At 36.4% G+C, this 25,620-nt stretch overlaps 1 protein-coding gene across 2 annotated transcripts in view; it reads left to right on the top strand.

The window, feature by feature from the left end:
* Positions 1–25,620, top strand: part of PLXDC2 (plexin domain containing 2) — a 269,513-nt gene that overhangs the window by 23,264 nt on the left and 220,629 nt on the right. Inside the window, exon 1 of one of the 2 annotated variants that reach the window (XM_084511953.1) lies at positions 16,237–16,295. The exons of the other annotated variant lie outside the window; for it this stretch is intronic. Coding sequence (XP_084368079.1) covers positions 16,280–16,295 — 16 coding nt within the window. The 5' untranslated portion in view covers positions 16,237–16,279. Of the gene's footprint in view, positions 1–16,236; positions 16,296–25,620 lie in introns of those variants that run through there. 2 annotated transcript variants of the gene reach the window in all.

Genomic DNA, 25,620 nt, shown 5'->3' with positions numbered 1-25,620 from the left:
AAAAGAGACTTCCATTGTCCAGTGTCTCAGTGTCTTTCTTTGGAGCTTCCAAGGGGTAGTAGGGCTATACAGGCTAATTCAAAAACTGGAAGACAAATTTAGGAATATCTGCATGTAAGAAGTGTCAAACTAACCTAAACAGCTCTGTGGCATGCAGCCTAGTAACAGAATGTCAGTCCTTGGGATTCTCCACCAGTTTGCCACTTTGATATCTTTTTGTTAAAGCCTCAGAAATAAAAATAATGAAACGAAAATAAATTTCTGTGGCTGACCTCCAGCAGAGAAGAGTACTGCCTTCTTTTTGCCTTTTGTCCATCCATAGGTAGCTCTTTGAGGGTGGTGACAATTTTTAATACGTTTGGATTATTTCTATAGTGAGGACATTTCCACCCTGTTTTAGATCACAGGGAAGTGAGCTCACAGCTGTGTTGTTTGGGCTCCAGGATTCCAGCAACCTGGTGTTTGTTTTCCTGTGCTTCTCTACACACAAATAAAAACCCATGCCCAAAGACTTTAGCACAAAAGGGAAGGATGACTAGGGGAGCTTTATGCTGTGCCATCAACACCAATTGAACATATTTCTGCATCATGTGGAGAGAAGATCTAGGACGTTAAGCCACCTCTGTAGTCAGGGATCCCAGGAAAGACATGTGTTGCACTAGTATTTGAAATACAATCAGACTTTAGAATCGATTTTCTGTAGTACCTCATCTATTATAAATAACAAACTTTTACTGCTTATCAGAATCATTTAATGTAATGGGAACACCTGAGCTGAGAATCCAAAGTTCCCATTCCTTTTTTTTTTTTTTAATTAAACACTATTTTTCAATTCTGATCCAATTTCTTTAGTTCCTTGAAACACCGATTAGAAGTACAGTATCCTATTCTGTATCGTTATTAGCATCTGATCATTGGTTGTAACAGGGCAGCAGATGTCAGAAAAACATGGTAATAAGGACACAAATGTAATGGCCAAATTTTCTCTGGCTGTAAACATCCTTTTTTATAAGGAGCAAGTGCCCCAGTGTTTTGCGTGACACTAATTTAATATTTTCTTCAATTCTGATTTAATATATTCTTGTACAATTTCTGAATTATCCAGAGTATATTTTTTTTCCTCTACAAACCAAAGAATAAAAGCTGCAATATTCAATGGTAAAATTTTTGCAATTGATCTTTAAAAAAATGCAGTAAAATGTGTGAGATAATGGTACTTTGTCTGGTCTGAGATCTATGAGAGTCCGTTAGTAGATTAAACCCATTTAATTTCTTGCCATTATTTGGCCACCTTTGCCCACTGGGCCTTAGATATTATGAGCAATGTGTACCACTACTGTTTGGAGGCCTCTTCACACACTTTGTAACCCATAATTAAACTGTGCCAGGTTACGTTGCCAGGCTGATAAACCTTTATCTAAGCTTTATCTTTAAACCTTTATCTTTACTGATGCTATCCTTTGCTGCAGAGACCTGGGTCTGCATTCTTATATGACATACGGTGTACTTTCTGTCCAGCTTGGGGATGAGGAGTGCTGTGGTTAAATTCTGTCATACAGGCAAAAATTGTGTCACCTTCCTTGGCTGCAGGACTGGACCTATGGATTTTTCAGGCAACTGGCAGTTAACTTTAATGAGTTTTATGTAGCACTAAATGGCAAATGGTGTAAACCTTTGCCAAATCTCTGTCCCTTCTGTCCTCTGACTCTAACTTCAGAGCTGCTGTGACAGGTTCATTCCATAGCAAGGGAACTTTGAAGGCAGACAATGAGGTAGCAAGCCACTATCTGATAACACAGATAGAAACACAGAGTGTGAGGTCTGCTGTGTTCTGGGGGACTTGAGGTTCATTCAGTATTGTTCTTGTAGCACTGGATGCCCGTGAGAGCTGGCTGGGTGGCTGAGAAGAAGAGAACAGAAGACCATAGATTTAATTTCATTGCTGACTCTGGGGAATGAATAAATAAATAAATAAACACTAATTCTCTTTTGAAGATATCAGTATCATAGGATTATAAACCAACTTTTTAAGTCAGTAATACTTTTTTCCCACAACTTTAATAAAAAGTGTGTCTTAGTGAGGCAGTTGCAATGTGTGAATTACCATGTTTTGATCTGCTTCGTAAGTCTGGCTTCCATTTAAACCTCAATCAATTTAAAGCTAGAGCCTGTGACTATTTACATTACCCTACTATGATATCTGGTACAATTATATACGTGTCATGTCTCTTTTATCCAGTGCTTCCATTTGAAAACCTTCTTGAGTGTGATCTTGAGAACTGTTTAAGTTTTGAAAACTGCAGATATTGCAAGGCTCTTAAGACATTGTTGACATATGCGAAGGTTCTGGACAGACCTTCCAAAGCAAATTATAATGATATATTTTTTATTATTATTCTTAAAATATAAGCACAGGTTGTATATAGTAATGTTGAATTTCCATACCTGTATGTGGAAGTACTCAAGCATGGTTTTCTCAAAAGATTAGCAAAGAATCATAGAATGATTTGGGTTGGAAGGGACCTTAAAGACCATCCAGTCCCAACCCTCTGCCATGGGCAGACACCTCCCAGCAGACCAGGTTGCTCAAAACCACATCCAGCCTGGCCTTGAACATTTCCAGGGATAGGGCATCCACAACTCCTCTGGGCAACCTGTTCCAGTGCCTCACCACCCCTATAGTAAAGAATTTATTCCTAATATCTAATCTAAACCTACCCTCTTTCAGCTTAAAACCATTACTCCTTGCACTGTCACTCCAATTCCTGACAAAGAGTCCCTCCCCAGCTTTCTTATAGGCCCCCCTTAGGTACTTGAAGAACGCTATAAGGTCTCCCTGGGGCCTTCCCTTCTCCAGGCTGAACATCCCCAGCTCCCTCAGTCTGTCTTCATAGGACAGGTTCTTCAGCCCTCTGATCATCCTCTGGACTTGCTCCAACAGGTTGATGTTTTTGTTATGTTGGGGGCCCCAAAGCTGAACACAGATTGCTTATACATTTTATTTTCTTCCACTTCCTTTATTTAGATCTTTCTCACAGTAACCTTTATGTTGCTGCACTATATCTTCTTGACTGATGGACTTTATTTTAGGTAACCTGGGGGTGAGTGTTCAAGAAAATCACCACTCTGATTCTAAGGCTTCAATTATCTCCTGGGGCTCTGCTTTTGGAAACATGCTTTCACAGTTTCTTACTTCATGAGAAGCTCCTGATTGAATAATAGCCTTGAATTCAATTAGGAACCATGTGTTTTTCTGAGCAAAATGTGAAGAAAATGGCTATTTTCCCATAACCACCTTGTTTAATTTTCTTGCAGTCTATCTCCACATTACACATGTGCTGTTCCTGTTGTCACTCATTAATTTTCCTTTTGAGATGCTTGTTCAGTCATTATTTTCTGCCAAATCCTGAAGAATGTATTTATATAATGGTTTTTTTTCTATTTCTTCTTTCTGTGAATTAATTACAAATTGAATCACTTGCTATCTGCTTGTCTACATTCCTAGCAAATGATAGTTGGATGTGCATTTGATTGCATCAGTTATTATTTTATGTACTTCAATTTCTGAAGTAATCATAGTTTGACAAGTGCTGTCCATTCTTCTGTGTCAAAGACTGCACGGTCAAAAAAGGGAAATTACAACAAAAACATGCACCACAACTGAATGTGCTATGTGGCTATTCATTTAAAGACCAGGATGATGCCTTTTTTTTTTTTTTTTTTTTAAATCATCTAGCTAGAAGACTTTTGGTTAACCTGTTGAAATAATTCTCCATAAATAAATTATGCCAACAGAGCAGGGAAATGTGTGCAATTCAGTGTAATATATTGTTTGTTTCATAACTGTGATTAAAATATGGCTACTCTTGTACAACTATTGTATAGTTGGAATCATTTTCTTTTTTGTTTTGAAGAGTCCTTACTGCTGGTGGGTGCCAGTGAAATGGGACAGAAGCAGAAATGTACATGTATGTGGTTATGGAAGAGTTTGAGAAATGGTACAATGAACCATGATGGCTCCATGGAGCATGACGGATTGCCACATGGGATCTGCCTGTCTGTGTGCTTCTTCATTTGCTGGCGTCTTCACCAAGGCTCCCAACAGAGTAATTGGGAAAGCAGAAGGCTTTTTTTGGCTCATATATTCAGTGACATTTAAGCACCTTACAGCAATGGGATTTAAGTATTTAAATACCTTCCAGGATCTAGGTCTTTTCCACTTTTTGCAATAAATGTGCATACAGAGAAGTTCATCAAGAGGGATCTAATGTTGAGCAGTTTGGTCCCAGTGCAACATAACCTTTAAATCTGTACTCAGTTGTCAAGCTTTTGGGTAATCCTATTGAAATACCTGTGTGAGTCATTGGCTGGAGCAGAATAGGCTTGGCATCCCATAGCCTGGCACTGAACAGAACTACTTGTCTAGCCAGAAATTGCTCATCACAAGTCCAAAAAGAGGACTGTGAATGCCAATTCTTCTTGTGTCCTTTGGGTGACTGAATAGTTACTGGACGGTAATGATATTTTCTATCTGATGACCCAGATGTTAATAGTTATGTTACCATTACTAAACTATCCAGGCTCTAGTGGGGAAGCATTCAGCACTCTCTGGTGTGTGCTTATTGTCTTTTGAGGTCAGAAACTGGTAAGCCCTTTTAGCTTCACTGAAATTTTGGCAATTCAGTCTCTTTTCTATAAAACATCATTGTGCCTCTATTAAAAATGAACAAATGGGAAGCTATTGATTTCACAGCCTATTCACTTTACTGAGCCTGATGGTGGATGAGCAGAAGGAATGCACTAGGTAAACTTAATCCAAGGTCTCTGTAAGCATTTCACATAGCCTACTGAACAGCAGATATTGTGCTCTGGAAATAGTATGTTGTCTGTTTATGTGTTGTAGGTGCCAAGGCTTTGGCATCCTGTTGCTCTTCTACAGATTACTTGTAAAGCTGAGCTATAGTTTATTATGTTTTAATTATCTTGTGCCATGCTGCTGGGATTTCTCTCTTCCCAATCTTGATTCAGAATAGCCATGGAGAATCAGCTCTGTTTTTGGTATGCATGCTGCTGCCTGGAAAAGGGTCTTGATATGTTATACATAAGTAAGTGAAGGAGGGAATATTTTGTGTCTCTGCATTGCCACTGATGTAAAATGAACAAGCTAAATTCTGCAGCTAGCATTTTTGGCTTAAGTACACTCAGATTCAGCATTTTTGGCTTAAGTACACTCAGATTCTCTGAAATGTAATAATTCTTTAATGTTTTGGATTCACCCTTTTATAGTAGAAAAGCAACATGTTGGCACTCTGATGATAGTGGACTTTTTGTATGGCACCCAGAGGAAGCATTGTTCCAGTTTTCAGGTCTGATATTTAGAGATATCTTTCATGTTGCTGGTAAAAATGAGTGGTGGATAAGACACAGTGTTAGCTGAACATGCCAGTAGTTGTCTGGATATTGCAGCCCCAATACTGTGATTACAAAGGCCAAGTCAGGTGTGGCAGTGTGTGACAACAGGAGTTACTCTGTGGTTTAGTTTTTATAAAGCTTAACAAAGCAATGCCCCCTCTGCATGCCTGGGAAAGTAACTGGTTAGAAAAATTACATTGGATTGTAAATAATTGCAGCTGGGTTGTATCTGTTTGTTGTTCTTCTTCTTTTTTAATGGGTTTAATTAATGGTTTTATTATTTTCTTGCATGGCTTGTTCATGCATCATAAAAGTAACTAGGCCTTTTCTTTTCTAGTGACTTGAATAGCATTGCTCTACAATTAGCTTTAAATTAACAGCTAATATAAGGAAGGGAAAGCAGTGCTGGAAACTGAAGTCGTTGTGTAGCCTTCAAGAGAGATGTTAAGGAATTTCTGTTTGATTGTTGTTGCTTACTTGATTTTTGTTTTGTTTTGTTGTCTGTTGAGAGATGATTTATACACTCACAAAACCACCTGATGCTTTCACCTTTGAAAGTACAAAGTAGATGTTGAAATAAATTCAGATAACCCAGGTAACATCTTACAAATTCACATATGGTCAGCCTCCTCCAGCTGAGGACAAACTGTGTTTCAGAAGTCTCCTGTGATTAACGTGGAAGCGTGTTCTCATTTACCCTGTAAGTTGAGTAACTCTATTCAGAATGACTATGCTTCAAAAGTTTAAGCTAGTAAACCACTTTAGTCTGAGACTCCACAGCTGAAACACCTTACAAGAAATGAGACATAAAAGAAAATGATTAAGGGGATTGTATAGCCTTTTGCCTCTATAATATCTCAAGTAAATTTCAAGGCTTCTGACAGTAGCTAGTGGCAGTAGAAAAATCTTTTGTAAGTGCTGCAAAAAGGCGAATTTTACCACCATTGGTCATTTAAAGTATAAAATGAGAATCAGCAAACCTGATTTAATATGGTTTAAGACATTTTGCCATCTGCTGTCACCATCATAGCTCCCATTTAGTGCCATTGATTTGAGAGCTTTCTCTGAGAAGGACCCAGTAAGATCTTCTGCAATCTTTGTTTATGACTACGGATACTTATTGCAATCATTCCAATTCTTTGGGCACTGCTGAATACTCAAGATTGGAAATGTTTACCAGGTCTTCTAGAGACCTGTCTGTAGTAATTATGGAAAATAAATTACTACCTTGAGGTGCAAGCAGATTGCATATTTTGTTTTCCTGTGTTATCCCCACTCATCCTGATGATCAGAATGGGGTTACATGGGATTTCACTTTCTGTAAAGTTACATAGATGCCTCTCTACAAAGGTGCCTTTTGATGCTGTCGCATTTTCAGTGTCAGGGAGGTTGCACATTAGCCAGCAAAACACTTTCAGAAAACTTTATTCTAATCTTTGTTTAACACAATTAACTACCTGGCTTGCCTCATTGTATCTGTGCCAGGTATAGCATTCCCTGAAGTTTTTTTTCACTTGCGAGAGAGAAGGTCCTTCTGGTCTGGAGGTCCTTCCCTCTAATTCTGAATTAATTTAAGGTCATTCTATGTGAAATCAAAAGATAGGGGGTTCAGATGTGACCTAAAAAGTAACTGGAGGTTAAAGACCTTCCTAGATGGATATCTCCACGTCTTGAGCTCCTGAGTAGTGAAAGCTGCCAACTGAGGAAAGATGAAAAAGCTAATGAAGATGGAGTGTGCAAACCAAACACTCTGCTTTCATCTTCTCATAGGATTGGACAGGTATATCCTGTAACACTGAAAAGAACAAATAAAAATAAATAAAACAAGATTACTTTCTAAATGTATATTTTTTTCTCTTTCATGTGACTCATGTTTAATCTGTAAGAACTCGCTATCAAAAGTTATAGAGTCCAAGGGCTCTGGTGAATTTTAAGGAGAGTCATTTACAAGGATAATATGAACATCCCCAAACACATGGGACAAAAATGTGCTTCAGGGGCATGTAACATTACTAGGGCTGTAATATATACACATAATATTTAAATATTATTATTTCAATGGAGCTTAATTTTCCTCAGAGGCTACATATATCCCTTCTTTCTGGATATTTTGCAGGGAAGCACTGAGTGTTAAACTTCAAAGTTTTAAAGAGTTTGATCTCTTTTTTATTTGCTATAATTTTGAAAAGGTCTTTCTAGTATAATAAAACAAATGGAAGTTGGGGTGCCTCCTTCCTGAGGAAATGTAAACGATTAATTATTTGTAATTTTAGTTCTATAAAATGGAGTATTAGGGGGCTAGCTAAAGAGATTTTTATTCATAGTAAAGGTTTATTGGACAGTTGTCAGGCTTGCTCTGGCTGTGGGATGGTGTACTGCCACACCCATTCTTTACTCTGGATTTTTTTTCCCATATCTATACAGAATTCCTGTACAATTTTGTTTACATATTTCCATTTTCCACTCAGATATTAATTGAAGAGACAACATAAATTCAAATCAGACTTTATATTGGGGGTGGGAAGCTATGAATTCAGAGTTGTTTGTGCATGACTTTAAATAATGTTACATATTTTAAAAGCTTGGTTAACAAAAATTATATGGGATATTTTCATTAGACATTAAGATTTTTCTTTTCACCATGAATGTGGTCAAATACTGGAGCAGGATGCTCAGAGAGGTGGTGGTGTTCCTGTCTTTGGAGGTGTAGAAGACTCACCTGAGCATGGCCTTGAGCAGCCTGGTCTAACCAGATATGTTTTGAGCAAGGGATTGGGCAGAACAATTCCAGAGGTCCCTTCTGACATCAGTTATTCTGTGATTCATTTTAGTGTTTTAAAGAAAATCACTGCCAGCCCTGCTTTCAATTAAAGCATAGCAGTGAGATGACAAAAAGTTTCTAATAGAAGCTGTGTTATACTGCTTGTATTTACAAAACGCTTCCTGTTTCCATAAGATGTGAGAAGCTAGGCCATTACTGAGTTATTAAGGTTATTCAGAGATTTATTTGAAGTAATGGAAATGTAGTCCCAGGCTACGGACAACACAAGAAGAAAAATATACTTATATAAGATTTATTGAAATAAAAATTAATCGAAGACCATCTTTGCCATAAATGATTTGCAGTCAGTAGACAGGAATTATAAGGACCATTGTAGCCCCATTGATTCTGTCTCTGAGTAACTATTATTCAATGTATTGATTGGATTTCTCATTTCTTAAATGGTTCAGAATTTTGTTTGCAAACTGTTTAAACAGGATGCCAGTTCACAGGGAAAGACAGAAGGAGAAAGACATTTTTTGGTGGAAAAAGTGCAACAGAAATAGCAGCTGCTGTTACAGCTGGTGACTGCGGTAGGTAGCCATAACATTTTCAGAAATGAGTAAGCAGTTCTGAACAGCATGGGGCAGATGCAAGCCAGGTTAGAATGAGATCAAATCAGAAGAGATTCCTCAGCTTTATAAACTAGATGATTATTTCTTGCATCCTGTTCAAGTATCCAGTACCTCCAGATCCAGTTACAATTCAGGTTTTAGTGTCTGAGTTATTACAATGCAGCTTGTTTCTGGAAGCAAAGCCAATGATATTTTATTGAAATGGAATCACCTCTGTACCTCTTGTTGGTCTGTTGTTGGCTGCTATGTATGCCTATATTGTCTCTATAATGTAGCCAATCAAATATAGCAAAACAGGGTGTATTCTCAGGTACAAATTACTTTCTACAGATCACTTATGTTAAGTTCCTCTGTCAATAGTTCAATTTCTTGATCCTGTTCCAGCGATCTGGCTCAGTACTATTCAGTGTTCTGGTTTTCACTTGAATGTCATGTGCATTCTTCAAAAATGCAAGTGACATTGCAATCAAATGCAATCAATAAAGCAGATGCCCACTTTGATGGTGCAGGTCCTCTGATCATTGAGATCACATGCTCTTTTTTCATTTTGTCTGAGTAGTTGAAAGTGCTGTCAGATGAGAAAACAAACAAAACCTAAAGAAATATTATTTCTGCCTAATAATCTGGTTGAATTTTCAGTTTACAAACAGTTTCTCTGCAAACATCATCTGCTGTTCAGGGAAATTCTGTCTGTACTGATAGCTCTCATCTTTGCTTCCTGAGTGCCTAAGCTTGCTCACCACTTTTTTCCCCCCAGTATCATATTGTATTTCATGTAGAGAATTTTTCATTTAGTAATCTGTCTTTTGGGTAATTAAGAAATTCTTTTTTATCTCTGCCTTATTGGTTGCATTAATGGTATTTATAGGTATGGACGTAGTTATTGTCTGACCATTTTGTTCTGTACAATTGACCAGAAAAACAGTGTTAGTCGAATAAATAAAAACTCAAAAAATGGATCCCTCTTTACTTGCAAACAATGTCTGCATTATTGGTGATGCCAGCCTTGTATTTCCATACCAAACCCACTGAAATGGAAACTCAGCTTCTGTAGGTATGCATGCTTAGCCTTTTTTTTTTTTTTAATTGGTACAAACATATATTTAATTTAAGGTAACTTCATTTAGATGTTTCAAAAATACCAAGATTGGTATTTTTGACCTTTATTCATTTGGTTGAGGGAGAACAAGCAGGAAAGCAAGAAGAAAAATAAAATGTGGTGCAAGTAATTAAAAGGTAGCTTCCATCTGCTTTCATTATACAGCAGGGAAAACTTCTTATAGCATCTGTCATGGAGTACTTCCCAGATGATTTTTGATGGCATGTCACACTATAAGAGAATGGTGTTAGAGAATTATCTTTGGATTATACCACTTTTAGGTAGCACAAGGGGCAAAGGAATGATCTGCAGAGACTGCAAGGAAAGAACAGTTTTCTAAAGTTGTTTAATGTGTTAGGAACTGAGACAGTAGTTTCTATTCATGGTTCAGCTGTAGATAATATGGAGCAGGGTGAGGCATAGAATAATGAACGTTGATTTATGAAGTTTTGACTTGGGGGATTTGATTTCTCTATCAAAGAGAGTTCCAGAAGTTACTAGTTAATGAGAAATGATGGGACTTAAAGTGGTGTTTGAAAGAACTGTGGGAACAGAGACAGACGAACTCCAATTACAGAGTCGATAGCGGTTTGGGGAGATGATTTATGGGGACACTAAAGGTCTGATGTTTGAGGATATGAGAGGAATATTTTTCTGGTAGAATTAATTGCTTCTGATAGATTAGATAAATGAGATCTTTTAGAGCTTTCTTGAGTCTGAGAGGACTGTTATCTACAAGGAAAAATGTGTTGTGGAAATGAATATTAGAAGCCCTATTTTTACAGTTAACTTTCTTTTCCAAGAAGTCACTTAAAGAAAAAGAAGCAAACTGTGCAGTAGTTCACAATTTTGTTGTTCTGACATATATACTTTTGTGATATATAAGTATAATGGGTAGACTTAAGAGCATTCATGTTGTTCTTTTTGAAATACATTCTGATCAATTTCAGGTTGAATATAAGGAAACAGTTGTTTCCATCTTCAAAAGTAGTTGTACAGGAAAGGCAAGGATCATATCAGTTTGGATCTGTTCTTATTTTACCTTTACTGTTTCAACTGTCTTCAGGGTAAACAGATTTATAACTAGATGCTTGAGAAACACTAGTAAAATATGCAGTGAAACAAGAATAATAATTGCCATGGGAGCAACAGTGAAAAGGCTTTTTGCCAGTTCCACAGACACCAACTAATCAGAATAATTTAAGTCTTGGACACGTTTCAGAAAGGCCATTTATATAACAACTCAAAGTGAACTGTCTAGTTTAGGAGCTCTCCTCTCTATTGTTAATTTATCAACTTTCATTCTGAGAAAACAGAAGATGCTGCTAATAGTTTTAAAGAATTCGGTAGTAAAGACAAGAGATGAAATGTAGAGCTCTTATTAGCCAGAGTGGTGATTTTCTAACTGATAGAGGGATAGTTTTGTTTCTCACCTATATATCATACTTCAGTGACAGTAATAATAGCTGTGCTCCACATTCCTGTTTTTCAGAAACTCCTTTCTGTAAAGATCAGTAGAAGACCTCAAATGACAGAGATGGTGTTGATGGAAACCACCCTTTCTGTCATCCTGAAACATTCCCTAATTACATTCCTTATTTCACAGAACCTCCCATCTTGAACGTCTCTAGGCTTTCTCCACACTTCAGTTAGAGTTCTCACACTATGGTAGGATATGCTCAGGAAATTAGAGACTGTTGACCAGAGCACATCCTCCATGCCTTTGCTATCAACAGATCAGTTGTATAAACATGAGTTTTGTTTGCATGAAGGTTAAAACTGAAATTCATGAGACATGACTTCAACATGGGTATAAAAAATGAAGAGTTAAGTACTGTGTACATGTATGTTGTGACACTAAGCAGTGCAGCCTAGACTAGGGAAAGACTTTATCCAAACAGTACACATAGATTTGCCCAAAAGGTATATCACTAGTTGTTTAGGACTATACATGTGTTAACTTTAGAACCATATAAATTAGAGACTTTTTTGAATCCATCAATTAGCTCTTATGAACAGCTGCATTGGTATCAAGCAGATTATCTGCAAACAGTAAAAGCTATAATGCTGTGCTTATGCAACATAAGAAATATTTTAGGCTTTTAGAAGTGAATATTATCTTAAGTTGTGCAATAGCAGAGGTAACAGGGACAACCACTATGTACTTTTACTGTCCTAACATTTCCCCAGAAAAGAGAGGCTTAATGCAGACTGCATAACACAATTATAAAGAAAAATTAAATTACTCAGGTGACTGTACACTTGGGAGGAAGGGGAAAAAAAGAAAGTAGGATATCATGGAAGGAAAATAGGTTTATTTTGTTTTGTAACTATGGATTCTATAACATTAAAATGAAACTAAAGAAAAGACCAATTCTGTGCTCACATCCGAGAACTCAGAAGCTATTGCACATGCTAGACACGTTTACTAATAGGTTGTCAGGTTTGAAAAATCAACTGAGAAATACTTACTAAATTTGCAGATGAAGCAAAGGTGAGAGGATTAAAAGTGCGTCAGGGGGGTGGATTGAGGATGATCATGACAAATGAGAGCAGCATTCTGAAAGAAATAGAAGCAAATTCAATGTGAAAATGTGTGTCTATTCCTAAGAATAGTGTCTGCGCCATTACAGGATGTGAAAAGCTGGGCCAGACCAAGGATTCACATTAATGCTGCACCCAGGCTTGCACACTTCAGGAAAGATGCAAGCCACATAACAAGACCAAAGGAGAGGACTAAGACGAGGTAACAGTTGTGACCTACATGGCTAGAAAAGTGTAGGGGAACATTAAAGGGGCTTAGTTAGTAAAACAGGCAGCAGACGGAAGTAGGACACAAAAATGTTTTTCAGGTTCTTAAAAAGTAGATGCAAAGGAAAGAAATAGTTAGCTCTCCTTGCGCACGGTATATAGGATGAGCGCTGCTGAGAAGAAAGGCAAATGAGAGTAGGAGGTTAGGAATAACTTTGTGACTATGAGCAGTTAAGCTTTGCAGTAGATTGCCTAATGACATGGAAAATCTCCACTGGTAGAGATACCTGAGAAAGTTAGATAAGTGTCTGGCAGGAATATCACAGGTATTATTAAATGCAGATGGACATGATAGATATCTTCTTGATCAATTTTCTCTCCTTCCCATGAAATACATTAAAAAAAAAATACTTTGTTTTTGTCTAGAGTCATTTATGTTTCCCAAATCATTTTAGCTTGAGGCATTTTGTTTGATTCCAGTGCTGAATAACTATTGCTTGCCAAATCCTGGCTGCTGTTGCTTATATGGACCCCGTGACTGAGGCTGAGGAATCTGTGTATTCACATTAGAAGCCCTCTCAACAGACCCGGAGGAAGGAGTAGTTGGAAAATTTGCATTTGAGCTTATATCCCAACATCCAGGCGTGGGTATGGACTTTCACTGGTAGAATCCTGAGACAAGAACAACATGTTGTATCTGTTTTATGAAAAAATATTATATGAAAATTTTATTACTCGTTGAGAGACAGGCTTTATAAGATGAACGTACTAAAACGCTGTCAAAATTTCAGTCAGTCTATCAATACTGAATGACAGAAATACAGTTACCACAACAAGAGGAAGTCATAACAGTACTTCCTTCCAGGATAAATTAGCACAGCAACAGTTTCAGAAAACTTGTTGAGATTCATTGCTACTACCCTTCAGTTGTCACTGTGTTTGCATTTCATTCCTTCTTAAAATGTCAACTATGACTGCCTGTGTCCATGTATGTTGACAGAAAGGTCTTGGAGCAAGGTTTTGGTTCCCCTGAGTCAATGAGCTTTGTCAGTGTCTTGCATGGGGTCAGGATTTTGTCTCCAGTCTTTTCTTTTTCTTCTTATTTAATAGCAGGAATTTTCATCATTTTTATCCTTGCCTTCAGAACAGTAGACAGAAGTCCAGGGTCCTTGGGAAACTTGAGAATCATGGGAATGATTCTTTTTCTAAAAGTAAAATTAAATAAATTAGAACTGGAGCAGTGTTACATGAATGGGCTTCTGAGAGCTGGCTAGACCAGTGGCAAATTCCTTGTGCTTATTTTTGATATGATATGACATTGGAACTCAAATGTTTAAAGCTGCCAGATATGTTCATGTCTTTCTCTCAGAATAGGAAATAATGGACATGTTTGTGAGTGTCCTTCAGATGCTCTAAATTCCAGGTTGTGTAATCACCCTGTGTCAAGATTGAGAAGTAAAGTACATATTGCAATTACTCCCCTGGGATAGTTGTTGTCTTGTTGAACAAGAATTTCTTTGCCTCGCTCAGCCAATCCTGAAGTATGGAGCACTTTAAATAACAAATAAAATAATTGAATTCATATTTTATTTAGTGAGTGTGGTGCCTTGTATAATCAAAAATGTTTTTGGTTGGATTCACATTCCATGCTGTATTATTCAGCACCACCTCTGGCTCTGAATCCCAGCAGCTGCCCTGGCTCCCAACCTTTACCTGGCAAACATCTTCCTTCAGAAAGCCAATGTTTGCAGGGAATAAGGAACAGAATGGAGCAGCTACATGTGTGTCTTCTAGATACAGTAATATTTGATTACTTAAGAATTTAAAAAAACCCTTATCTCCCATGCATTAACAAATTTAATATTCATTTTTGAAGGACTGGATGATTCTGCACTTCGTAGGTCTGTCCCAAAGCTGAGAGAGATGAAGCACTCATCATTTTTTTACAGATGCTTTTAGCATATTCCTTGCTGTTTTTTTCTTATTCCTTCCACAAACAAATAGTGTCCTGGTTTCAGCTAGGAGAGAGTTAATTTTCCTCCTAGTAGCTGGTATGGTGATGTGTTTTGGATTTAGGATGAGAATAATGCTGATAACACACCGATGTTTTAGCTGTTGCAGAGCAGTGCTTACACAGAGACAAGGACTTTTCAGCTTCTCATGCTGCCCTGCCAGCGATGGGACTAGGGGTGCACCAGGAGCTGAGAGGGGACAGAACCAGGGCAGCTGACCCAGACTGGACAAAACGATGTCCCACACCACATGGCAGCATTCTGAATAATTAATATAGGGTGTCTGGCTGGGGCAGGAGGAACTACTGCTTGGGGACAGACTAATTATTATTTCTTTTCCTTTTCTGTCCTATCACACTGCCTTTATCTCAACCCCTGAGCTTGTACTTTTTTTCCTTCTGATTTTTTTTCCCCCATCCCACTGGGAGAAGGCAGGTGAGCAAACAGATCTGTGGTACTTAACTGCCGGCCAGGTTAAACCACAGTTATGGTACAGGTTTTCTTGTTTTTACTTTGATGGAACTGAACCATCCTTACTTAAAGATTTCCCAATGCATTTCTGAATGTATTGTTGCATTTTCCATTTTTAATCCTCCTCTGAACTATTGTTGTCTGTATTTTATTGAGGCCATCTTGAGACAAAAGAAACCGAAGAAAATAAAAATAATAATAAAAAAAATAATCCATTTTCCTTCCCTCAAAGACTGGGGGCTAATTATGTCAGTATGTGCATCTTTTGGAAATGAATCAGAGTTTGAGTTCTTTTCAAACAAAACAAAAAGCCAGGAAGAAGATTTGATTTTTCACTATCACTGTTCATTCACAGCAGGAATAAAGAATATAGCAAAATCTTTGCACTGTGGTTGTAAGTCTGGTGACTTAATGCACAGCATCTGTACATCACAGGAGAGTCTTGCATAGTACTCAGTTGGGCACATAATGAAGATATTAGGATATAAGTTGAATTTGTGAAAGAAAACTTGGAGCAAGCTCTTTTTCAAAGGAGAGCTCAATAATGCTTCAATAGGATGTGACTTCTGAAAGCCTGATTTAATGAATCCACCTCCAGCATGTGCTTTGTGCCCCCACTGCAGTATCTTATTCTCATTACACTATTCCTTAAAATAATTTCTTGGGACCAAACAAGGAACATTATGTTGAGCTGCATTGCACTAACAGAGGATTTTTGTCTTACTAATCTTTTTTTTTTATTATTATTATTTTTATATATATATATATATATACAAAATATACCCTCCAAGTACATGTTTATGTTTAGACCTTTCCAGCAGATGAGTGATTTCAACATAAAGCATCCAATTTTTTTTTATACTTTTTTCTATCTTTCTCATGGAATGAAATCTTATCAAAACTTAGAGATTCATTCTGTCTCTTTGGGAATATCCTTGACAATAATGTGCATCTAAACCATTCTGGCCTGTGGAAGAAGCCTATTGCATCCCTTGTGGTGCATGGCTGTTTCTTGAAAAAACAATATGATGCTGTGCCCTAATTTGCCAGCTCAAATTACTCCATTTTTTTTTTTTTTTTCAGGCAGGAAAGCTGGCAACCTGGGAACATTCTTTCAGATATCAGTTTTGTCAGAGATATGATTGATATCAGAGGTATGATGTTTCTGGATTCAGAAACATTGTTTTTTCTTCCAGTACTGCATTTAAATATGTTATTAGAATAGCAAATCATACAGTCTACTCAGAAACACCTTTGAAAAGAAGATTCATATGGCTAATAGAAACAAGCTACAGGCACATACACATTTTCTCTGCTTCATCCATGAAAGAAGTCTGTCTGTGTGAAAGGCTGATGTGTAAAATTCCCCTTTCTGTATATCTCCCTCCTCCTAGGATGTTTAATGTTTACTCACAAATTAAATGCTATAAAGAAAAGATATATTTTATGCACACAGACAAGAACATGGCTTTCACAAATTTGAGTTAGTGAAAAATCTTGGAAACATAGAAAAACAAGAAAATAACAGTTGTTACTTGTGCTTAGGATTTGGAGACTTCTGCTGCTTCCCAGTAGGAATTGCTTACTACTTTTTCTCCCTGTCCTCTGTTCTGGGTACAAGCAGAAACCTTGCATTCTAAAGTAATTGAATGTACTTGTTAAAAAAAAAAATCTCCAGCTAATTCCGCCTTATACTAGATTTACTGATTTGATTGCCAGTTTTCTTGCCATTTTCTCTCTATTCTCATAGTTTTTAGTGTTCTGGACTTCAGTGGGGAAAGAGTTTTTATTCTTTCATTTCTCTTTCTGTGCAGTAGATGAATGGTGGTCATTCTTTGCTGTTTCTCATGGATTATTACTTCTGTCCACAACAGTGGATATAATACATGAAAAAATCATTTTAATACCTGTAATTTTGCCTTCCCTCAGGATTTACTATGTATGAACAAGTTTTCTTGTTATTAAATTGGTAATCTGTCTTATGTTTGGTCTGATATGGCATTTCTGTTTTGGGGGTTTGTCCGAATGAAGGCAAGAAGGAGGATTACATAAAGTTAAACTTTCACATATTGTGAACCTTCTTATTAGTTCAAAGCGGCTATTAGTGGATTTGTTTCATGTGTCTTCTGCCCTGACAGTTGCTTTTAGGAAAGCTCCATTGGTCAATTCGTGCATCAGATCAGAAATGGCATCATTTTTCAAAAAGAGACAGGACAATTCCTTAAGCCTCCGTTCATCTGGTTTGTTACTGGAAGTTTAATTTGAAAGTGGCAGACCCATCATAAGAGAAAACAAAAGACGAAAAAAAGAAAGAATCAATTTAGCCCTTTTATATGAATATGCTATGAAGTGTTATATGTTATGCATTTCAACATTAGACGTGAAGGATTTTGCTAGGATTAATCCCAACCTCATTATATGCAAAGCATGACACTATTTCAGTTTCATTGTTTGAAAGCAGTCTTATGGGGAGGGGGTGGTGGGTGGTAACAAAATAAAGCCCATGGCAGTGGGATTGTAGAGGAAAAAAATACTGTATTCAGAACATATTTTTTTTCATTTAAAACCTTTTTATCATTTCTTTTGGATTTTATTAAATCAATGTTATTTTTCATACTTGTACTTTGAATATTAAGGGTTTAGATTCAGGTTAACTGTTTAGATTCAAGTAACTGATGCCTGTAACAGCTGCTAAGACATCCTAGTTAACCTGTGTTGTTACTTGTTTTGTGTAATTTTTATTTTATTTTTTATTTTTTTTGGAGCTGCGGAAATCATCTAATCTGCTACCTGTCTCTGGCAAGGAAAGGAAAAGAAAGGAGGGGGATGGGGGCTTGCTTTTTGTAAAGTCTAACTGGAAAAACTATTTAAAATTGCTTTAGCTTATGGGTAGCTCCATATCCATGCTACGTTTAGTTTCTGAATAGCCTCTGAGGATCTGAGAATTAAATAAAAAAAAAAAAAAAAAAAAAAAAAAACAAGCTTAATTGTTAAAGGAAGTTGTTAGTTTAACTTTTTTTTTATTTGTTTTTCCCTCCTCAGCTTTCCATCCTTTGTCCCAAGGGATACCTTAAATTATTTATTTTGAAAATTCTTGCTTCACCCTGTGTTAGATGTTTGTGCTAAAATTTTATTGACATAAACATCTGCACAAATTTCACTTCAAAAGAATACTTATTTGAGGGAATTGTTACGGAAACAGCTGCCAGCTGACATCCTGTTACTGCAAGGCTGGAGAGGCTGGCATATAACTAACATTTTTCCCTTTCTGCCTGTTGTGCATAGACAGCTGAGTTGGCCAGAAATTGTATTTCATGTAGTAAAGAGTGAAAGATTAGGCCAGATATTCTAAACAGCCTGAGTGTTACTGACTCCTCATTAATTATTTAGCATGGTTTTGCTCACTTACTGTGACCATCTCAAACAAATCAGGGATATATACAAATTTTAAAGAAGCATAGATGTACCATAACATCCCTGTACACATGAGAAAAAAAATAGTACGGGGGAAAACTGAGATAATGAAATAATTGTCTGATCTTAGTGTAGGTTCTGTCTTGTCAATTTATATCAACAGGTTTAGTCAGAATCACTGTGGTTTTTTGTTTGTTTTTTTTTGTTTGTTTGTTTTTTAAATTGTTGTTGTTTTCCCTTTTAACTATAAGGGCACAATTACAGTTTTATAAAGCAATTAAATTTTATTTTCATAATTGCTTCATTACTTTTCACTCTTAATTGCCAAAAGGATAAGAGGTGATATCAGATGGGGAAAGGTTTTGGGGGGGAAGAAAGAAAAGATGACATTTTTCAGTATTTTTTATCTTCTAAACTGAAAAAGATTAAGGAACGCTAGCATTGGGTTTTGTGCATGTATTGCAATGCCAGGAGAACATTCTGTTTTCACTGATGTAAGAGTGGGAGTTGTCAGAGAAGGACATCAGGCATTTCTTCTCCATACACTAGTTAAATCCAGAAATTTGATGGCGCAAGAAACATAACACCTGTTTTGTCAGATTTCACATTTTAATGGATTACTGTTGTATTCCACAAGTAATGCCATTTTTATCTAATACATGAAGTGAAGGGCAAGGATCTTATATAGGCCTAGATGATAATTGCCCAATAAATGTTTCATGTGCAACTAAGACAGTGATTAATGCTTGACAGATGAAACGGGAATAGAGAGAGCGCCCATCAATGCCTTTTAAAGGATAACAAAGCAATATGCTTGCATTTGGTTTTCAAAGCTGAGGATGATGAGAGGAGATATACAGCTGTTAGATATCAATGTATTTATGGCTTATGTGTGCCTCTGTCATGAATGACATTGTAAAAAAAAAAAAGTTCTTCATGTGCACTTTTGATGAAATAAAGAAATACAATGTATCATTCTGTCAAGATTATTCTACTTGTCCATTCATTCAAGGTAGGGTAAAAGATCTTGTTCTTGACTTCATAGTTAATCATCTAAATGCATGCCACATTTGGGGTTTTATTTTTTGGCTTTTGCCAATCATATTGAATGCCTGACAATGTAAAGACAATTTTAGAGATAGCCGTGGGTTATTATATGTTTTACAGGTTATGGGCTTGAAAACTAGGAAATTCATCTTTCAAAAATGTGCACTAACAAACAGGGCTTTATCTGATAATATTTGATAAGAAAATATTTTATAGCTCTCTAAATCAAAACATTCATGGTGATCTTATTTCACTGAGTCATGTTTATTTGTTGGTTGTTTTAAAGTACGGTAACGGCCAATGAAATCTTGAACATTGGTATGTTTTGACAAAGTGAGAGTATTTGCTGACAAAATCACTCAAGATCCATTCAAGATAGCATTTTAGCCACTCCAGGCTTTTCTCAGAGCTGACATTTCCCTCTTTGAGGTGTCTGTACTTCAATGGCTGTACTGCTGCATGGGTGCTGTAAAAAAAAAATTTGGAAGGACCCTTGATAACAAAGGTTTCCCTTGAGTGGGAAGGGAAAGAGCCTTGATCATTACCCCGAGGAAAAAATAGCGTGTCATTAATTACTATAAACCAAGTAGTCTTTCTGCAAGTTCAAACTCATCAGAGACTTGCTGTGCCTGAAGTTCCTTGGGAGGATAATAGACAAGAACCAACACCCTGATGCTCACCTTTCATCAACCCATAACAAAAGTCACAGCCCTGACATGCACTGCTAGGCACCATACACACCATTTCCTAGGAGTGGTAGTTTATAACATTTTCTGTCTTTTATTTATTTACATTTTACTTGTTTCATTTAAAAGCAAATGAAAGCCATATACCCATTGTCAGCAGAGTATTCTCTTTGTTTCCTTGTGAGAAGCAAATTAAAGCATGCAGTCATTTTACTTAGAAAATGAGCTAGTGAAATTGTACGTATATACATACAGTACATTGTACGTATATACTGTCCATGCCTGTACTGATGGATAGCTATTATTCTAATACAGCTGAAAAAAAGTTACAGAGGCTAAACAATATGCCATTGGCCAATAGAATTATAACACTGACTTTTATGAATGGAGTAAAACAGAATGATACACTTAGGTTTGAAATGCATTCACCAGAAAACAAGAAAAATAGTCTCTGAATGTTTTGTTTTCTGCCCCCCCACCCCCCACCCCAGCTTTCAGGAGAATTTCCTGAAGGTTTTTATTTTATTCTTTTTGGGCTTCTATAAACCTTGTTCTCAGGCATCCTTGATGCTTGTGAAAGAAGTTTGAGAAAATAAGTAACTTTGTGTTTAAATGCTCAGAAAGTGGCAATAACGTTCATTTAATGGTATGACTTTTACCCTTTACCTGCAATGCTGTCAGATGTCTGACAGAAACACTTTAAAGCAGTTCAGACTCTACATCTCTCAGCAATATTTCATTCTGGCTCATGTCCTTAAGCTCTGAGTCTCAAAGTTTAAATGCTAACAGTGTGCACTTAATACTGATGAATTCAATATAGTGAGACTATATTCACACTTACGTGATAATCTGCTGACTAGCTAATAAACACTAATTTTCAAATCTCATCCAGCTAATTTAAACTGGATTAGTTGTTTTATCTAACAACATTAAAATAAGAAAATGTCCTAAAAACTGGTGCCTGCATAAGACAAAATATTGAATAACTTCAAAGACTCTCTTCCTTCTTCCACAACCCAATATATTAAAAAATAAATAAAAAATTGAAGCAAGACATGTTTTTTTATGATACATGCTTTAAAAGTGGATCAATGGGAAGTCTATCCATTTAAAACATCTTGACTTCCTTGGGGAAAATGATAGTATATTATTGAATACCTATATCCTAATACGTATTATTCTATTTGTACTGATCTAGGATTGTAACATTCTTTCTCATAAACAGGCAAACTTTAAGACATTGTGTTGTACAATGTACAACATTGTACAACAATGTACAGCTTCTGTAGAGCTGTATGTAGAGCTTCCGGATGAAGTTTGTCTGTACGCTTACCTCTCCTTCACACGCATGTGTATGAACAAAAAACATCCATCTAGCTTTGCAAGGAAGAGCACAGTTCATACTGTCTGCTGCTATTCATATCCTTAGCTGTCCATACTCAGAAAATGCTCTGCAATGATAATGGTAGATAATGATATTCTGTGTTTCTTTGGGCAGCAGCAGAGTCAACTGTCTCTTGTGGCATTTTCAACCTCTGCCACAGAAACAGTAAAAGCAGAGCTGGATTCCCTCAAGGCAGTACACCACAGGTAAGCAAGATTTGTCACATGTTACAGGAATGTCTCATTTAACATATTAAGGATTCGATCCGTAGTAAATTGGTCAGCAAACATCAGTTCATCTGTTTTCTTGCTATATCAGATTTGTGTACTAACAAACTATGCTGCCTTAGGTGCTATCTAATCACAAAAGAACAAGAAGAGATTTTCTGTTTATTTCTATATATGTAAACAGGTTCCTACAAAGTTGTTAAAAAGCAGCTTGTGGGAGACAGGTTGTAATTCAGATTTGTGTGTACTTTGATCTGAACTGCACATAAGTTGAGTCTGGATATATCAATAATATTCATAACTATTTAATTAAGAGGAAGAAAAGCATTTTTGAATATAAACAAAATATAATATATATATAAAATACAAAATATATACTTATAAATTAAATAAAATACAGTAAATTATATATAAAATGTTTAAACAGGCCTTAGAATATTAGAGCATTTTTAATGTCAACTAGGGGAATTTTTGCCACAGAGAATCCCAACCTGTGAAGAATGGCTAGTAAGTTGCTCAACTTGAATTTAATTACCTTTTCCTATTGAAGTAGGCAAGAAGGTCATCAATATGCATCCAGAATTACACAGCACAGTGCAACAGTAATCTCTGAAAGGTCAATATTTTATCTTTTGTGGTGTTGTCAGGTTTTCCACAAATCAACATAATTAATCATCATAACTGATCATCAAAAAATTTCTACTGTGGAGAAAAAAAAAAATCTCATTTAGAGAAGTGAGTGTTTTTCCTGAAAATAAGTAAACTAATGAGAAAGTTAATTCTAATTAAGTTTGGTGAAGCATTAGCAAATGAAAAGATGAGAAACTACTTTTTTTTTTTTTTCTTTTCACAGTATACATATTCTATAATTCTTAACTTAGTAAAAAACTTTTTCAGCTAGAAAGTTTTTAGAAGTCATATTTTCCATAAGAAAAGTCAGTTGCTTCAGCATAACTTGGAATGCCCTGTGGGGATTTTTCATCTCAGGCTGGTGGTGCCTCAAGCTTATGGTCAAGCTTATTTTTCAGGATTGATGGCAGAGAACTCTTGAGAAATTGCTTTCTTCTTCTTCTCCCAGCCTAGGGTACAGAATCACCTGCCATTTAGAATAATTTCCCATAAAGTACCTTTGGAAATCTTGATGAATAATGTGCAGGGAAGAAAGGCTAGGATTTTACATGGTGCATATATCAAGGCTCTTTCCATCTTAATAAAGTCTTAAGTACATTGGGTCTTTTTCTAAGCATGTGAACTTGAGTCCTGACTGCTAGTTCTGTTTGTACATCTCACTCACAGCCTTCATCTTCTTCAAGTTCTTTATTTGATCATATGTTTTATTTACAGAAATATATACCATTGTTATACCAATGGTTATTGGTATACCAATATTGTAATTACAATGAAAAAAATTTCTGAAACTTTAGGTATTGCAGCTGTTAGTATAAATATTATGTGCCAGATCTTTCCCTGTGGTAATTCAGTGGATAGGAGTGTTTTTAAACTGGATGATGAGGATTTTGATATCATGAGATGCATGTGAGTTTTGGCTGTTCTGACACCAATGATTTTCATGGGTATTTATGTAGTTAGTGTGATATGACTCATGTGGAAATAATATAAAGGTAGTTTTATTTTTTTTTTTTTTCCCTAACAGACCCCCAAATGCACTGTAGGGCATACAGTGGCTTTTTAATGTGTATGTAAATAAGTAAAAAAAAGGTGTTTTTGGAATATCCTCCTACATGTTATCTTTAAAAGCCAGCAGCTGTGTTTTTTTTGTCAAGCCAAAATATTTCTGAATATAAAAAGGATAAATAAGAGACACCAGCAAACTTTTGGTTTTATAATAAGAAGCTAAATTATATTTTTTATAATTTTTCTGGGAAAAAAAAAAGTTTTATTTATTCTATATGGTAAACATTTTAGTGATGGTGATCAAAGATGGACTTGGAAAAATTCATCAGCATCTTGTTCAAATTTGGACATCAGCATCTGATAAATAATTGGATTTTAGAAGGTGATGTTTATTCTAGCTGATAAATTGCAGGCTCTGATAGATTGCTTGTTACAGCATTATAGGAAGAAAAGATTATAAATTAAGAAAGGTATGGATGTGTAGTTCATGTTTCCAAGGCAATGAATAATTTTACTTTTGGAATTAAAACTAGTGAAGAAAGGGGGGCTTCTAAACACAAGGTATTTTAGTAAGCATTACTGCAAAGATTAGTTATTCTGTAGGCCAAAAAATCTGCAAAAGAGAAGATAAGAAAAAATAACTTTAGATTTTTTGTTTATGGTTTTGCCACTGCCATGTGCAGTATGAAAAAAAAGTTACAAAAAGAAGAATTTGATGCTGTCAGTGAGTTATTGATCAGTTCTTGCCAACATGTGACAGCAAGGAAAGAATAAATTTTATTTTATTTTGCCTGTACATTTCTTCCTGGCAGTGAGGTTGAGGTCTTAGCAGATGATGAAAAGTACAAAATAGCATCTAGATACTGTAGAAGACAATAAAAGTGTCAATGATTTAATCAGATGGATTCACAGTGCATTCATTTTAATTTTTTTGTTGTTTGCTTGTTTTCACTTAAATTACTTCACCAACAGTTGAATAGATGGAGAGAAAAAAAAAAAATTAAAAAAAAACAAACACCCCAGTTCCTCTGTTAAGTCTTTAAACTATACAATCTACAACATCTGTCTGTTGGGATACTTGGAAGAAGGGATTAATGATTTCCTGCTGCAGAGGGTTTGAGAAAGAGAGGATCTCTGTTGTGCTTGTCTCTTGGAGGGTACTTCTGACTAGAAGCTGACTCCCAGCTTTTCCAGTTTAGGTGAGATTGTGCCCAGTTTGGAGAGAGATGGATGAGAGAGGTGAGTTTCTGGAAATGAGCTTCTGAGAGCAACAGGATGAACAAGTTGGAAGTGTAGGAGAGTCCCAGAGGATTTGCCTAACCCCATGGGAAGCTGCACTGGCACCCTGTGCATTTGGGATTACACCCGGTACTTTGGATGAGGAATCATTAACCTTTTGGATGGCAGTGCATCATTAAACTAGTTATCAACCTTGCTATCCTCTCCTCCAGTGAGTTGCCACCTGAGTGGGTAGGCTCAGAGATGGCCCAAATCAGGTCAGCTGTGATGTCACACTGACGTAGTATTACTGCTTGCAGTTAGATGTATGCCTAGGCTCCCAGATCTCCTTGACCTACACCCTGCTAAATGATGGTCACGGGTTTCTGAGGGGCTCACAGCAGTTTTAAGAGGCAGGAATTAGAGTGGAGTTGAAAGAAAGTAAAGGAAACCACAGGGAGCAAAAATGAACTTTCTAAATAGTGAAAGGGATGCATGCCTTTCCTTTTCCCTGCATGCACATGCACATAAACACATGTATACTTTGGGAATAGAAGCTAAGTTTCATCATTTTGATTTTATTACCTCTAACTTTTTTACACAAAGATACCTGCTTTCCTTGTTCTATACTTGTGCAGAAGAATCTGAGACTGTAGTACAAAGCAGCCAAAAATCAACTCTTGCTAGACCTTTTAAGAAGCAGACCTTTAAGTCTTGTGCTTTGTGAATGAACAGTGTCACCCTGAATCTCAACGACAAAATATTTCAGGATCCATTGAAATCTATATTGAAAAAAACTGCTGTCATCCTGGACTATGAAGATGCCTTTGCATCTTCATTATGCTAAGTAGGCTGAGTTGAAAAAGCA

Source organism: Aythya ferina (assembly GCF_964211825.1).
Source record: "Aythya ferina genome assembly, chromosome: 2".
Taxonomy (NCBI): domain Eukaryota; kingdom Metazoa; phylum Chordata; class Aves; order Anseriformes; family Anatidae; genus Aythya; species Aythya ferina.
This window is presented reverse-complemented; position numbering and strand designations above follow the sequence as displayed.